At 44.0% G+C, this 17,964-nt stretch overlaps 1 protein-coding gene across 1 annotated transcript in view; it reads right to left on the bottom strand.

Moving 5' to 3' along the window:
- Positions 1 to 2,875: 2,875 nt before the first annotated feature.
- LOC142175375 (uncharacterized) overlaps positions 2,876 to 17,964 on the bottom strand; it is a 49,329-nt gene continuing 34,240 nt past the window's right edge. Inside the window, exon 2 of the mRNA XM_075241959.1 lies at positions 2,876 to 3,226. Coding sequence (XP_075098060.1) covers positions 2,876 to 3,226 — 351 coding nt within the window. The remainder of the gene's footprint in view (positions 3,227 to 17,964) is intronic.

A 17,964-nucleotide genomic window follows, 5' to 3' on the forward strand; every position in this document is an offset into this window, starting at 1 on the left:
TATGACGATATCCCTTGGTAACAAGACGGGCTTTGTAGGTATCCACCTTTCCGTCTACTCCAATCTTTTTCTTAAAAACCCATTTACAACCTATAGATTTTATATCCTTTGAAGGTTCAACTAAAGTCCATACTTTATTTTCCTTCATGGATTCCATTTCGGATTCCATGGCCTTTTGCCATTTCTCATAATCAGAACTTTGTATAGCCTCTTCAAAGGTCTTATGGTCATCATCATTATGATTAACCTCATTTGATACATCATCTTGTACCATTAGATTTAATCTAGTTGGTACATGACGTTCTCGTGTAGACCTTCTAAGAGGTGCTTGTACAACTTGTTCACCTTGTGCTGGATTTGGTTGTTGTTCAATTTGGTTTGGAGCTGGTACATTAACCTGTTCTTGAACTACATTTAGTTGTTGAACTTCAACTGTTGAAGATGGAAACTTCTTTGTCAACTTCAAAACATCCAATAAAGGTTCTTCAACTTGTGTCTCATGATCTTGATTTTGTGTTGATTCATTTGTTTCTTGAACTTCATCAAGTTCTATTTCTCCACTATAATTTCTTTCCAAAAGAAATTCCATTTCCAAAAAGGTTGCTCCTCTAGACACAAACACTTTATACTCAGAAGGGTGATAAAAATAATATCCCATTGTTTCTTTGGGATACCCAATGAACCTACACTTATTAGATCTTGAGTTAAGTTTATCAAATTGAAGTCTCTTAACATAAGCTCGACAACCCCAAACTTTAATATGCTTAAGATTAGGCTTACATCCTTTCCATATCTCATAAGGTGTTGTAGAGACTGACTTAGTGGAAACTTTATTAAGTAAGTATGTTGCTGCTTCCAAAGTATATCCCCATAAATTTATTGGAAGATCAGTGAACCCCATCATAGATCTCACCAAATCTAATAAGGTTCGATTTCTCCTTTCAGACACACCATTGTGTTGTGGTGTTCCTGGAGGTGTCCACTGTGAGAGAATCCCATTCTCTTTGAGATACATAGTAAAATTTTTACTAAGATATTCTCCACCTCTATCAGACCTTAGTACTTTAATACTTTTACCAGTCTGTTTCTCAACTTCACTACGAAACCTTTTGAACATTTCAAAAGATTCAGATTTGTGTTTCATAAGATACACAAATCCATATCTTGACATATCATCAGTGAAGGTGATAAAGTAAGAATATCCACCTCTAGCTTGAATTTTTATGGGCCCACAAACATCTGTATGAATTAGTCCCAATAATTCAGTAGCTCTTTCTCCACTTGTTTCTTTGGGATACCCAATGAACCTACACTTATCAGATCTTGAGTTAAGTTTATCAAATTGAAGTCTCTTAACATAAGCTCGACAACCCCAAACTTTAATATGCTTAAGATTAGGCTAACGTCCTTTCCATATCTCATAAGTTGTTGTAGAGACTGACTTAGTGGAAACTTTATTAAGTAAGTATGTTGATGCTTCCAAAGCATATCCCCATAAATTTATTGGAAGATCAATGAACCCCATCATAGATCTCACCAAATCCAATAAGGTTCGATTTCTCCTTTCAGACACACCATTGTGTTGTGGTGTTCCTGGAGGTGTCCACTATGAGAGAATCCCATTCTCTTTGAGATACATAGTAAAATTTTCACTAAGATATTCTCCACCTCTATCAGACCTTAGTACTTTAATACTTTTACCAGTCTATTTCTCAACTTCACTACGAAACCTTTTGAACATTTCAAAAGATTCAGATTTGTGTTTTATAAGATACACAAATCCATATCTTGACATATCATCAGTGAAGGTTATGAAGTAAGAATATCCACCTCTAGCTTGAATTTTTATGGGCCCACAAAAATCTGTATGAATTAGTCCCAATAATTCAGTAGCTCTTTCTCCACTTCCAGTAAATGGAGATTTGGTAATTTTTCCTTTGAGACAAGATTCACAAGTTGGATATGATTCAAAATCATACTTGTCAAGGTACCTTTCCTTGTACAACTTGTTAATTCTTTTCTCTCCAATATGACCAAGTCTACAATGCCAAAGGTATGTATGATTTACTTGATCATCTCTTTTGCTCTTAAGACTTGAAACATGCATAATCAAATTAGTATTCACATTAGGTAAGGCATAAACATCATGTTGGAGATAGCTATTCACATATAAATTATCACCATAATAAATAGAGCAAATACCATTACTTATAATAATGCGAAAACCACATTTATCTAACATAGAAGCTGAAACTATGTTCGAAACAAATTTAGAAACGTAATAACAATCATCCAACATAAGTACTTTGCCCGTAGGCATTATTAAAGAAATTGATCCTACAGCTACGGCCGCAACTTTTGCACCATTTCTAACTTGTAGATTAATTTCTCCTTTCTTCAACCTTCTACTTATTTGGAACCCCTGCAATATATTGTAGATGTTATAACCACTGCCAGTATCTAATACCCACAATGAAGCATCGGTAGTAGTTAAAGAAATTTTGAAAACTTTTTTCATTTGAGTCTTACCTTGTTTCTTATCATTTAGAGTTGTAATATACTCCTGACAGTTTCTCTTCCAATGTCCTATCTTCTTACAATGGAAACATTCAGCATCAGATTAGTCAGCTTTGCCTCTTTTGCCTTTGGGTTTGGTCACACCACCCTTAGGCACAGTAGGCTTCTTCTTGGGTTTATTTTTACCCTTACCCTTCTTCTTAGAAGAGTTTCCAACCAACATGACAATTCCTTTCTTCTTCTCAGATGCAAGTTGATTCTCATAATCAATTAGCATATTAAGCATCTCATGAAGATCACAATCCATTTTATGCATATTGAAATTAATAACAAACTGTGAAAAGGATTCAGAGAGTGACTACAAGATCAAATCTTGAGAAAGCTCTTTACCCAGTTTGCACCCCAACTTCTCAAGTTCTTCAATAAGATCAATCATATGATTGACATAGGGTCCAACTGTAGAGTTTCCAGTCAATTTGAATCCAAATAAACCCTTAGATAGCTGGTATCTAGCCGTCCTGCTTTGTGTATCAAACCTCTTCTTAAGATGTTCAATGATTGCAGTTGGATCCATATCCTGATGTTTCCTATAGAGCTCAGAACTCATAGAAGCGAGAATGATGCATTTGGAAGCAAGACATTCTTCCAAGTATTTCTGATAAATCTTGGTGGCATCATCCTCATCCTCATTTGGGACTTCCTTGGCAGGCTTATCGATCACATCAATAAGTTTTTCATGCATGAGAACAATTCTCAAATTTCTGTATGTAACGACCCGGCCGGTCGTTTTGAGAATTTGAGCCCAGATCCCCTAATAACTGTTTTCCCCACATTTGTTTCTGCTATTGAGACTTGCCGGAGTGATTGGTTATGGAATTCAGAGAGTTTTGGGACACTTAGTCCCTAGTTGTGAGTTTATGCCTCAGAGTTTGGACCGTAGTCGGAACTGTGTGAAGACAGATCCAGAATGAAATTCCGTTAACTCCGTTAGCTCCGTTGAGTAATTTTGGGGTAAAGAGCGCGTCCGGAATATGTTTTAGAGGTCTGTAGTAGATTTAGGCTTGAATTGGCAAAAGTTAGTTTTTCGGCGATTTCGGCCGATAGTGGAAATTTTGATATCGAGCTCGGAATGGAATTCCAAAAGTGTCTGTAGGTTCATAGTGTCATTTGTGACCTGTGTGTAAAATTTAAGGTCATTCGGACTATATTTGATGTGGTTCGGCGTCGTTGGTGGAATTTGGAAAATATTAAATTCTTAGGCTTGAATCCGTGCTTAATTCATGATTTCGGTGTTGTTCGATGTGGGTTGAAGGCTCGACTAAGTTCGTATGGTATTTTAGGATTGGTTGGTATATTTGTTTGAGGTCCCGGGGGCCTCGGGTGTGTTTCAGATGCTTAACGGAATGAATTTGGACTTAGGAAAAATCTGGTGCCTTTGCTGGTTCTGGTGTTTCGCACCTGCGGAAGGGAGGCCGCAGGTGCGAGAGCCACAGGTGCGGAGGGAGTGCGCAGATGCGGAACTGGTGGGGCTGGTGATGGAGCACAAGTGCGCAAGTTTGACCGCACCTGCGAGCCCGCAGGTGCGAAGCGTGGACGCATGTGCGGAGCCTGGCTGCCTTAGTGAAATGCGCAGATGCGCCGATTTGGGACGCATGTGCGATATCTGCAGGTGCGAGGAATTGCCCGCAGATGCAGCCCCAACCCGGATAAGTGATCTTCACACCTGCGATGATTTTTTCCGCAGGTGCGTGACCGCAGATGCGCGGCCCCATGAGCGCAGGTGCGGAAATCACTGGGTTGAAGAGGCAGCTTCGAGGATTCATTCCTCATTTTTCACCAATTCGATTTAGAGCTCAGTTGAGGCGATTTCTCGAGGGATTTTGAAGGAGAACTATTGGGTAACTAATTCTAACTCTATTTTGATCATAATACATTAACCTATTATTGTTTTCCTCATCTAATTAAGGAATTTGAGGGTAGAAGTTTGGAAATGGGGGGAAAAAGGTTCCCCAGTTGAAAATCTAAGATTTGAATGGGAATTTGATGTCAGATTTAGATGATTTTTGTTCGAGTAAACTCATGAGTGAATGGGTGTTCAAAATTCATAATTTTTACCCGATTTCGAGACGTGGGCCCGGGCAGACCTTTTGGGCATTTTTCCTAATTTCACGCTTTAGCTTCGAATTAATTAGCTAAATTAGTTACTTGTAGTTATATTTACATTATGCAATAAATTTGAATAGATTCGGGCCATTTGGAGTCGGATACTCGTGACAAGAACGTGATATCGAGTTGATTTGAGTGGTTCGAGGTAAGTGGCTTTGCTTAATCTTGTGTTGGGTACTTTCCCTTAGGATGTTTGATATTAATTGATGTGTGAGTGCCGTGTACGTGAGGTGACGAGTACGTACACAAACTATTATTGCAAAAATCCCGATTTTTTTCTTTTCCTTTCTATATCATAAACTGTTTTTCCTTATTAAATTGCACTAATACGTTTAATTGTTAAATTTAGACTAGAGAAGCATGCTTACGTATTTAACTGCCTATTTGACATTCTGTGCGCCATGCTTAGTTAAATCCCTACTTTCCTTATCTGTGTTCAGTATAAACTGTATAACTCGATGCCATACCTTCCATTTCATCTTGTGTTGCATATTTAAATTGGGACTACAGACGTATTTCGGGAGATCCCCCTGTCTTGCATATTTATTTTGGGACTGCAGACGTATTCCGAGAGATCCCCCAGCACTGCATATTTACTTTAGGACTACGGACGTATTCCGGGAGATCCCCCAGCACTGCATATTTACTTTGGGACTACAGACGTATTCCGGGAGATCCCTCTGTACTGCATATTCATTTGGAACTACGGGACGGTATCCCGGGAGATTCCCCACTGTGTTTACCTTGTTCTGAGCCCAGGGCTCCCTTAAATGTTAAATTTTTGAGAATTTCTTTAACTGTGTTACCGTACATTTTACTTATATCTTTTACTGTTTAATTTATTATATTTACTCCGGTAGGGCCTTGACCTGACCTCGTCACTACTCGACCGAGGTTAGGCTTGGCACTTATTGGTACCATTGTGGTGTACGCATGCCCTTCCCTGCACATGTTTTCGTGTGCAGATCCAGGTACGAGCTATCAGCCTCGAGGTTAGTGCGTGCTGCTGATTCTAGGAGACTTCAAGGTACTATTGCTTGCGTCCGCAGACCTTCGGAGTCTCCTTCTACTCCCTCGCCTAGAGATTTTCTTTGTTATCTTTAGACTTTTGTATAGAGCTACATAGATTATAACAGCTTGTAACTTAGTGATAATCCGGGTCTTGGGAAATTATTTTGTATATGCCGAGTGGTACTACTCTAGGCTATTCACCATATGCTGTTTATCTTTAAAAATGTTGTGTTTTCTTTATATTTTTTTGTAATATTAGGCTTACTTAGTCTTAAAGACTAGGTGCCATCATGACACCTCACGGAGGGTTAATATGGGTCGTGACAAGTTGGTATAAGAGCACTAGGTTCATAGGAGTCGCGAGTCACAAGCCGATTTATTAGAGTCACGCGGATTGTTGTGGAGACGTCCGCACTTATTTTCGGAAGGCTATGTAATTGTTAAGAACAATCATATTCCTTTGATTTCCTTGTCATGCGAGTTACTGACATCAAAATTCTAAAACTCTATTCTATTCTTTCTCACAGATGGTGAGGACCCGTACCGGGAGGATCGACGATCAGGCACCCGAGCCCCCTGTCAGAGCCGCCAGAGGCCGGGTCGGGGTAGAGGACGACCACACGGTGCAGTCTGAGCACCTGCGAGAGCTGCGTCAGAGGATCCCCCAGCAGCTCCAGCTGGAGGGCCAGCACCGGAGATCCCTATTGCTACTCCAGCCCTCCAGGAGACTTTAGCTCAGTTCTTGAGCATGTTCAGCACTCTGGCTCAGGCTGGACTATTTTCGATAGCTCCCGCTACATCTCAGGCCGGGGGAGGGGCACAACTCCCGCAGCCCACACTCCTGAGCAGAGGGTCCAGGTTGATCAAGCCCCAGAGTATATTCCTATACCCCCAGTGGCTCCGGTTCAGCATGAGATCAGGGTAGCTGCTTCTGAGGCAGAGCAGCTCAGACTTGAGAGGTACAAGAAGTACCACCCACCTACTTTCAGCGGACTAGCTTCAGATGATGCTCTGGGTTTTCTTGAGGAGTGTCATCATATTCTCCGCACTATGGGCATTGTGGAGATGAGTGGGGTTCCTTTCACCGCTTTCCAGCTGAGGGGATCAGCATATCAGTGGTGGCATGCCTATGAGCTGAGTAGTCCGGATGAGGCAACCTCACTCACTTGGACTCAGTTTTCAGAGATGTTCTTGCATGAGTATGTCCCTCAGAGCCTCAGGGATGCTTGGCACGCAGAGTTTGAGCAGTTGCGTCAGGGTGCTATGACTGTGGCGGAGTATGCAGTCCGTTTCAGTGAGTTAGCTCGCCATGCATCGGCTCTGATTGCTACAGTCAGAGATAGGGTTCATTGCTTCATCGAGGGACTCCAACCCAGTATTTAGACCAGTATGGCCAGGGAGTTGGATATGGACATCACTTATCATCAGGCAATGAGCATTTCCAGGAGAGTGGAGGGCATGTTTGCCCGGGAAAGAGAGGAGAGAGAGGCCAAGAGGTCTCGAGAGACTGGTCATTATTCAGGAGCTCGTGCACCAGCAGCACGCTATGGTAGGGGTTTTGTGAGTCGCCTTGTTCATTCAGCTCTTCCAGCAGCCAGTGGTGTTCCAGTGTAATGATCTGGCCGGTCGTTTTTTAGAATTAGAGCCCCGATCCCCTAATAACTATTTTCGCCACGTTTGTTTCCACTATTGGGACTTGCCGGAGTGATTGGTTATGGAATTCAGAGAGTTTTGGGACACTTAGTCCCTAGTTGTGAGTTTAAGCCTTAGAATTTGGACCGTAGTTGGAACTGTGTTAAGACGGATCCAAAATAGAATTTTGTCAACTCCGTTAGCTCCGTTGAGCGATTTTGGGGTTAGGAGCGCGTCCAGAATATGTTTTGGAGGCTTGTAGTAGATTTAGGCTTGAATTGGTGAAAGTTAGTTTTTCGGCGATTTCGGCCGATAGTGAAAATTTTGATATTGAGCTCGGAATGGAATTCCGAAAGTGGCTGTAGGTTCATAATGTCATTTGTGACCTGTGTGCAAAATTTGAGGTCATTCGGACTAGATTTGATATAGTTCGGTGTCGTTTGTATAATTTGGAAAATTTTAAATTCTTAGGCTTAAATACGTGCTTAATTCATGATTTTGGTGTTGTTCGATGTGGTTTGAAGTCTCGACTAAGTTCGTATGGTGTTTTAGGATTGGATGGTATGTTTGGTTGAGGTCCCGGGGGCCTCGGGTGTGTTTCAGATGCTTAACGGAATGAATTTGGACTTAGGAAAAATCTAGTGTTTTTGCAGGTTCTGCTGTAATCGCACCTGCGCAGGCTGCCCACAAGTGCGAGAAAATTGGCGCAGAAGTGGAGTTGGGTGGATTGGTCAGGGGTCGCAGGTGCATGGGAAAAGGCCTCATCTGCGATGCCCACAAATGCACAAACCTGTTCGCTGGTGCGCAAGTTACGCAGAAGCGGAAGGGATTTCCGCAGGCGCGCACGTGCCAGTGCGTCCCTTTCATCACAGGTGCGAAGGCAGACAGGGGCAAGTGAATTGCATAGATGCGCACTTTTTCTGCACAAGCGCACCCGCAAGTGTGAGCCCAGGTTCCGCAGGTGCGGAAATACCTGGGCAATGGTTAAAACCGTAGGGCTTCGCGATTTTTGTCATTTTTGGCTTTGCAAACTATGTTTAGGGCAATTTTTGAGAGAACTTTTGAGGCATTTCTTGAGGTAAGTCCCTTGTGCTTATTTTTGATCAATAATCTTGCTTTTCCATGTATTTTCCCACCTAGTAGTGTGTATTTAAGGTGAAAATTGGAAGTTGGAGGCTAGAGATTTGAAAGTTTGATTTGTGGATTTGGAGGACCATTTGGTGTCGGATTTTAGTACATTTGATATGGTTATACTCGTGAGTGAATGGGTATTCATAATTTATAATTTTTACCCGATTCCGATATGTGGGCCCGGGGAGACTTTTTGGGCGTTTACCCTAATTTCACGCTTTATCTTCGAATTAATTAGTTAAATTAGTAACTTATAGTTATATTTATATTATGCAATTAATTTGAATAGATTCGGGCCATTCGGAGTCGGATACTCGTGGCAAGAACGTGATATCGAGTTGATTTGAGCGGTTCAAGGTAAGTGGCTTGCCTAACCTTGTGTTGGGGACTTTTCCCTTAAGGTGTGATATTAATTGATGTGTGGGCGCCGTGTACGTGAGGTGACGAGTACGTACACGGGTTATTATTGCAAAAATCCCGCTTTTCCTTTCTAAATCATAAATTGTTTTTTAAATTAAATTGCACTAATACGTTTAATTATTAAACTTAGACTAGAGAAGCATGCTTACGTGTTTTAACTGCCTAATTGACATTCTGTGTGCCATGCTTAGTTAAGTCCCTATTTTCCTTATCTGTGTCCAGTATAAACTGTATAACTCCATGCGATACCTGCCATTTCATCTTGCGTTGCATATTTACTTTGGGACTACGGACGTATTCCGGGAGATCCCCCAGCACTGCATATTTACTTTGGGACTACAGATGTATTCCGGGAGATCCCCCAGCACTGAATATTTACTTTGGGACTACAGACATATTTTGAGAGATCCCCCGGCACTGCATATTTATTTTGGGACTACGGACGTATTTCGGGAGATCCCCCTGTACTGCATATTCATTTGGAACTATAGGACGGTATCCCGAGAGATTCCCCACTGTGTTTACCTTGTTCTGAGTCGAGGGCTCCCTTAACTGTTAAATTTTTGAGAATCTCTTTAACTGTGTTACCGTAAATTTCACTTATATCTTTTACTGTTTAATTTATTATATTTACTCCGGTAGGGCCTTGACCTGACCTCGTCACTACTCGACCGAGGTTAGGCTTGGCACTTATTGGTACCATTGTGGTGTACGCATGCCCTTCCCTGCACATGTTTTCGTGTGCAGATCCAGGTACGAGCTATCAGCCTCGAGGTTAGTGCGTGCTGCTGATTCTAGGAGACTTCAAGGTACTATTGCTTGCGTCCGCAGACCTTCGGAGTCTCCTTCTACTCCCTCGCCTAGAGATTTTCTTTGTTATCTTTAGACTTTTGTATAGAGCTACATAGATTATAACAGCTTGTGACTTAGTGATAATCCGGGTCTTGGGAAATTATTTTGTATATGCCGAGTGGTATTCACAATATGCTGTTTATCTTTAAGATGTGTTTTCTTTACATTTGTTTTCGTAATATTAGGCTTACCTAGTCGTAAAGACTAGGTGCCATCACGACACCTGACGGAGGGTTAATTTGGGTCGTGATAAGTTGGTATCAGAGCACTAGGTTCATAGGAGTTGCGAGTCATAAGCCGGTTTATTAGGGTCTCGCAGATCGATGCGGAGACGTGCGTACTTATCTTCGGGAGGCTATGTAACTATTAAGAACAATCATATTTCTTTGATTTCCTTGTCGTGTGAGTTCTTGACACCAAAAAAAAATAAATTCTAAGATTCTATTTAATTCTTTCTCACAGATTGTGAGGACTCATACTGGGAGGACCGACGATTAGGCAACCGAGCTCCCTGCCAGAGCCGCCAGAGGCCGGGGTCGGGGTAGAGAACGACCATGCGGTGTAGCCCGAGCACCTGCGAGAGCTACGTCAGAGGAGCCCCCAGCAGCTCCAGCTGGAGGGCCAGCATCGGAGATCTCTATTGCTACTCCTGCCCTTCAGGAGACTTTAACTCAGTTCATGAGCATGTTCAGCACTCTGGCTCAGGCTGGACTATTTCCGATAGCTCCCGCTACATCTCCGGCCAGGGGAGGGGCACAGACTCCTGCAGCTCGCACTCCTGAGTAGAGGATCCAGGTTGATCAGGCCCCAGAGTATATTCCTATGTCCCCAGTGGCTCCTGTTCAGCATGAGACCAGGGTAGCTGCTTCTGAGGCAGAGCAGCTCAGACTTGAGAGGTACAAGAAGTACCACCCACCTACTTTTAGCTGACTAGCTTCAGATGATGCTCTAGGTTTTCTTGAGAAGTGTCATCATATTCTCCGCACTATGGGCATTGTGGAGACGAGTGGGGTTTCTTTCACCGCTTTCCAGCTGAGGGGAGCAACATATCAGTGGTGGCGTGCCTATGAGCTGAGTAGTCCGGACGAGACAGCCTCACTCAATTGGACTCAGTTTTCAGAGATGTTCTTACGTGAGTATGTTCCTCAGAGCCTCAGGGATGCTTGGCGCGTAGAGTTTGAGCAGTTGCGCCAGGGTGCTATGACTGTGTTGGAGTATGCAGTCCGTTTCAGTGAGTTATCTCGCCATGCACCGAATCTGGTTTCTACAGTCAGAGAGAGGGTTCGTCGCTTCATTGAGTGACTCCACCCCAGTATTCGGACCAGCATGGCTAGGGAGTTGGAGATGGACATCACTTATCAGCAGGCAGTGAGCATTGCCAGGAGAGTGGAGGGCATATTTGTCCGGGACAGAGAGGAGAGAGAGGCCAAGAGGTCTCAAGAGACTGGTCATTATTTAGGAGCTCGGGCACCAGCAGCACGCTATGGTGGGGGTTTTTTGAGTCGCCCAGTTCATTAAGCTCTTCCAGCAGCCAGGGGTGTTCCAGCTCCTCCTAGACCTCAGGAGCCCTATTATGCACCGTCAGTATCTAATATGCCTCCTACTCGAGGTGCTATTACCGGCCAGTCCAGCAGGCCAGGTCCGAGTCAGTCTCAGCCGCCATGTCCTCTAAGAGGTTGTTTTGAGTGTGGTGACACTCGTCACATGGTTAGAGATTTCCCCAGAGCCAGGAGGGGTATACCTTCACAGACTTATCAGCCTCCACGTGCTCCACCGGGTCCTCCGGCCATTCTTCCAGCCCCAGCTGCCACCCCTCCTCCTCAGCCAGCTCGAGGTGGAGGTCGGGAAGGTCGAGGTCACCTTAGAGGGGGAGGCCAGGCCTGGTACTATGCCCTTTCAGCCCATTCAGAGGCCGTCGCTTCAGATTCAGTCATCACAGGTATCGTCCCTGCCTGTCATAGGGATGCATCAGTATTATTTGACCCAGGGTCTACGTATTCATATGTGTCTTCTTATTTTGCTCCATATTTGGGGATATCTCGGGATTCTTTGAGTTCCCCTGTTTATGTATCTACTCCCGTGGGAGATTCTCTCATTGTGGACCGTGTATATCGGTCGTGTTTGATTGCTCTTAGTCATTTTAAGACCAGAGCCAATTTGTTATTACTCAGTATGGTAGATTTTGATATTATCTTGGACATGGACTGGTTGTCACCTCATTATGCTATTTTTGATTGTCACGCTTAGACCGCGACGCTGGCCATGCCAGGCTTGCCGAGATTAGAGTGGAGAGGTACCTTAGAGTATACACCCCGCAGGGTCGTTTCATTTCTTAAGGCTCAGCGAATGGTTGAGAAGGGGTGTGATGCGTATTTGGCCTATGTGAGAGATGTCAGTATTGATACCCCTACAGTCGACTCAGTTCATGTAGTGAGGGACTTTCCAGATGTGTTTCCAGATGATCTTCCTGGCATGCCGCCCGACACAGATATTGATTTTGGCACTGATTTGTTGCTGGGCACAGCCCCTTTCTATTCATCCCTACCGTATGGCTCCTCCTGAGTTAATGGAGTTGAAGGAGCAGTTGCAGGAGTTGCTTGATAAGGGTTTCATCAGGTCCAATGTATCACCTTGGGGTGCTCCTGTCTTATTTGTGAAGAAGAAGGATGGTTCTATGCATATGTGTATTGATTATCGGCAGTTGAACAAAGTTACAGTGAAGAACAGGTATCCATTGCCTCGCATCGATGATTTATTTGATCAGTTACAGGGTGCCAGTGTGTTTTCCAAGATTAACTTGCATTCTGGCTATCATCAGTTGAAGATTCGTGAGCCGGACATCCAGAAGACTGCTTTCAGGACCAGATATGGTCACTATGAGTTTCTTGTCATGTCATTTGGGCTGACCAATGCCCCAACAACCTTTATGTATTTGATGCACAGTGTGTTCCGGCCTTATCTTGATTCCTCCGTCATTGTGTTTATTGACGACATCCTGGTATATTCCCGATCTCGGGAAGATCATGAGCAACACCTGAGGACTGCACTTTAGACCTTGAGAGAAAAAAGTTATATGCAAAATTTTCAAAGTGTGAGTTTTGGTTAGACTCTGTGGCATTCTTGGGTCATATTATATCGAGTGAGGGGATCCAGGTGGATCCGAAGAAGATTGAAGCAGTGCAGAGTTGGCCCATGCCGTCCTCAGCTACAGAGATTCGGAGTTTTCTTGGTTTGGTGGGGTATTACCGTCGCTTTGTAGAGGGATTTTCATCTATTGCGGCACCTATGACCAGATTGACCTAGAATGGTGCTCCGTTCAGGTGGACCGAGGAGTGTGAGGAGAGCTTTCAAAAGCTCAAGACAGCTTTGACTACAGCCCCAGTATTAGTATTGCCTACAGGTTCAGGGTTCTACACTGTCTACTGTGATGCCTCGAGGATTGGCCTTGGAGCGGTATTGATACAAGACGATAGGGTGATTGCCTACGCGTCTAGGCAGTTGAAGGTGCATGAGAAGAATTATCCGGTTCCTGATCTCGAGTTAGCCGCTATTGTTCATGCCCTGAAGATCTGGCGTCATTATTTGTACGGTGTTCCTTGTGAGATTTACACTGATCACCGGAGTTTGCAGCACTTGTTCAGGCAGAAGGACCTTAATTTGTGTCAGTGGAGGTGGTTGGAGCTACTTAAAGACTATGATATTACTATATTGTACCACCCGGGGAAGGCCAATGTAGTGGCTGACGCCTTGATTTGTTGGGCAGAGAGTTTGGGGAGTTTGGCATATCTTCCGGCAGCTGAGAGGCACTTAGCCTTGGATGTTCAGGCCTTAGCCAGCCAGTTCGTGAGATTGGATATTTCAGAGCCTAGCCGGGTATTAGCTTGTGTGGTTGCTCGATCTTCTCTTTATGACCATATAAGGGAGCGCCAGTATGATGATCCTCATCTTCTAGTTCTTTAGGACAGGGTCCAACGAGGTGATGCCAACGATGCGACTATAGGTGATGATGGTGTGATGAGGATGTAGGGTCGGATCTGTGTGCCCAATCTAGATGGGCTTCGAGATTTGATTCTCGAGGAAGTCCACAGCTCGTGGTACTCTATTCATCCCGGTGCCACAAAGATGTACCAGGATTTGAGACAGCACTACTGGTGGAGGAGAATGAAGAAGGATATAGTCGGGTTTGTAGCCAAGTGTCTCAACTGTCAGCAGGTCAGATATGAGCACCAGAGGCCGGGTGGATTACTTCAGAGGTTAGAGATCCTAAAGTGGAAGTGGGAGCGGATCACCATGGACTTTGTAGTTGGACTTCCACGGACTTTGAGAAGGTTCGATGCTATTTGGGTGATCGTAGATCGGCTGACCAAGTCAGCTCATTTTATTCCAGTGTTGACCACTTATTCTTCTGAGAGGTTAGCTGAGATTTATATCAGAGAGAGTGTCCGCCTTCATGGTATTCCAGTATCCATCATTTCAGACAGAGGTACACAGTTCACATCATGATTTTGGAGAGCCGTACAACAGGAGTTGGGTACTAGGGTGGAGTTGAGCACAACCTTTCACCCTCAAACGGATGGGCAGTCCGAGCACACAATTCAGATTCTTGAGGATATGCTCCGTGCCTGTGTGATGGAGTTCGGAGGGTCATGGGACCAATACTTGCCACTTGCAGAGTTTGCCTACAACAACAGTTACCAGTCCAGCATTCAGATGGCACTGTATGAGGCTTTGTATGGTAGGCGGTGCCGGTCACCAGTGGGATGGTTTGAGCCGGGTGAGGCCCGATTGTTGGGTACAGATTTGGTCCAGGATGCCCTAGATAAGGTGAAGGTGATTCAGGAGAGACTTCACATAGCCCAGTCCAGGCAGAAGAGTTATGTGGACCGTAAGGTTCATGATTTGGCATTTATGGTTGGTGAGCAGGTCTTGCTTCGGGTATCGCCTATGAAGGGCGTCATGAGGTTCGGGAAGAAGGGCAAGCTGGGCCCGAGGTTCATTGGTCCTTTTGAGATATTGCGTCGAGTTGGGGAGGTTGCTTATGAGCTTGCCTTGCCTCCCAGCCTAGCAGGAGTTCACCCGGTATTCCACGTGTCTATGCTCCGGAAGTATCACGGTGATCCGACTCATGTATTGGATTTCAGCTCAGTCCAGTTGGACAAAGATCTATCTTATGTTGAGGAGCCAATAGCCATTTTGGACAGGCAGGTTAGAAAGCTCAGGTCAAAGAATATTGCTTCAGTAAAGGTCCAGTGGAGAGGTCAGCCGATCGAGGAGGCGACTTGGAAGACCGAGCAGGATATGTGCAGCCAACACCCTCATCTTTTCACAGTTTCATGTATGTCTTTATACTCGTTCGAGGACGAACGATTATTTTAAGAGGGGGAGGATGTAACGACCCGGCATGTCATTTTAAGAATTAGAGCCCCGATCCCCTAATAACTATTTTCTCCATGTTTGTTTCCGCTATTGGGACTTGCCAGAGTGATTGGTTTTGGAATTCAGAGAATTTTGGGAGACTTAGTCCCTAGTTATGAGTTTAAGCCTTAGAATATGGACCGTAGATGGAACTATGTGAAGACAGATCCTGAATGGAATTTCGTCGACTCCGTTAGCTCCGTGGAGAGATTTTGGGGTTAGGAGCGCGTCCGGAATATGTTTTTGAGGCCTGTAGTAAATTTAGGCTTGAATTAGCGAAAGTCAGCTTTTCGGCGATTTCGGCCGATAGTGGAAATTTTGATATCGAGCTCGGAATGAAATTCCAAAAGTGGCTGTAGGTTCGTAATGTCATTTGTGACATTTGTGCAAAATTTGAGGTCATTCGGACTACATTTGATGTGGTTCGGCATCGTTTATAGAATTTGGAAAATTTTTAATTCTTAGGCTTGAATGCTTAATTCATGATTTTGGTGTTGTTCGATGTGGTTTGAAGGCTCGACTAAGTTCGTATGGTGTTTTAGGATTGGTTGGTATGTTTGGTTGAGGTCCCGGGGGCCTCTGGTGTGTTTCGGATGCTTAACGGAATGAATTTGGACTTAGGAAAAATCCGGTGTTTTTGCTGGTTCTACTGTAATCGCACCTGCGTAAGGCTGCCCGCAGGTGCGAGAAAATTGGCACAGAAGCAGAGTTGGGTGGATTGGTCAGTGGTCGCAGGTGCGTGGGAAAAGGCCGCATCTGCGATGCCCGCAAATGCGCAAGCCTGTTCGCAGGTGCGCAAGTTACGCAGAAGCGGAAAGGATTTCCACAGACGCGCACGCGCAGGTGCGTCCCTTTCCTCGCAGGTGCAAAGGCAGGCGGGGGGCAAGTGAATTGCGCAGCTGCACACTTTTTTCACACAAGCGCACCCGCAGGTGTGAGCCCAGGTTCTGTAGGTGCGAAAATACCCGGGCAATGGTTAAAACCGTAGGGCTTCGCGATTTTTGTCATTTTTGGCTTTGCAAACTCGGTTTAGGGCAATTTTTGAGAGCATTTTGGAGGCATTTCTTGAGGTAAGTCCCTTGTGCTTATTTTTGATCAATAATCTTGCTTTGCCATGTATTTTCCCACCTAGTTAGTGTGTATTTAAGGTGGAAATTGGAAGTTGGAGGCTAGGGATTTGGAAGTTTGATTTTTGGATTTGGAGGACCATTTGGTGTCGGATTTTAGTAAATTTGATATGGTTAGACTCGTGAGTGAATGAGTGTTCATAATTTGTAATTTTTACCCAATTCTGAGACGTGGGCCCGGGGAGACTTTTTGGGCGTTTTTCCTAATTTCACGCTTTATCTTCAAATTAATTAGTTAAATTAGTTTGTTGTAGTTATATTTACATTATGCAATTAATTTGAATAGATTCGGGCCATTCAGAGTTGGATACTCGTGGCAAGAACGTGATAGCGAGTTGATTTGAGCGGTTCGAGGTAAGTGACTTGCCTAACCTTGTGTTGGGGACTTTTCCCTTAAGGTGTGATACTAATTGATGTGTGGGCGCCGTGTACGTGAGGTGACGAGTACGTACACGGGCTATTATTGCAAAAATCCCGCTTTTCCTTTCTAAATCATAAATTGTTTTTTTTTATTAAATATCACTAATACGTTTAATTGTTAAACTTAGACTAGAGAAGCATTTTATGTGTTTTAACTGCCTAATTGACATTCTGTGCGCCATGCTTAGTTAAGTCCCTATTTTCCTTATCCGTGTCCAGTATAAACTGTATAACTCGATGCCATACCTGCCATTTTATCTTGCGTTGCATATTTACTTTGGGACTACGGACATATTCCGGGAGATCCCCCAGCACTGCATATTTACTTTGGGACTATGGACATATTCCGGGAGATCCTCCAGCACTGCATATTTACTTTGGGACTACGGACGTATTCCGGGAGATCCCCCTGTACTGCATATTCATTTGGAACTACGGGACGGTATCCCGGGAGATTCCCCACTGTTTTTACCTTGTTCTGAGCCGAGGGCTCCCTTAACTGTTAATTTTTTGAGAATATCTTTAACTATGTTACCGTAAATTTTACTTATATCTTTTATTGCTTAATTTATTATAATTACTCCGGTAGGGCCTTGACCTGACCTCGTCACTACACGACCGAGGCTAGGCTTGGCACTTACTGGGTACCATTGTAGTGTACTCATGCCCTTTCCTGCACATGTTTTCGTGTGCAGATCCAGGTATGAGCTATCAACCTTGGGGTTAGTGCGTGCTGCTGATTCTAGGAGACTTCAAAGTACTTCTGCTTGCATCCGCAGATCTTCGGAGTCCCCTTCTACTCCCTCGCCTAGAGACTTTCTTTATTATCTTCAGACTTTTGTATAGAGCTATATAGATTATAGCAGCTTGTGACTTAGTGATATTCCGGGTCTTGGAAAATTATTTTGTATATGTCGAGTGGTAATACTTTTGGCTATTCACAATATGTTATTTATCTTTAAGATGTTGTATTTTCTTTACATTTTGTTTTCGTAATATTAGGCTTACCTAGTCGTAAAGACTAGGTGCCATCACGATACCTTACGGAGGGTTAATTTGGATCGTGATATCCAGCTCCTCCTAGACCTCCTATTATGCACCGCCAGTATCCAGTATTCCTCCTACTTGAGGTGCTATTACCGGCAAGTCTAGCAGGCCAGGTCAGAGTCAGTCTCAGTCGTCGCGTCCTCTGAGAGGTTGTTTTGTGTCACGACCCAAAATTCCCACCTTCGGACCGTGATGGTGCCTAATATTTCACTTGCTAGGCAAGCCA

The sequence above is a fragment of the Nicotiana tabacum genome, chromosome 21 (genome assembly GCF_000715075.1).
Source record: "Nicotiana tabacum cultivar K326 chromosome 21, ASM71507v2, whole genome shotgun sequence".
NCBI classification, from domain to species: Eukaryota; Viridiplantae; Streptophyta; class Magnoliopsida; order Solanales; family Solanaceae; genus Nicotiana; species Nicotiana tabacum.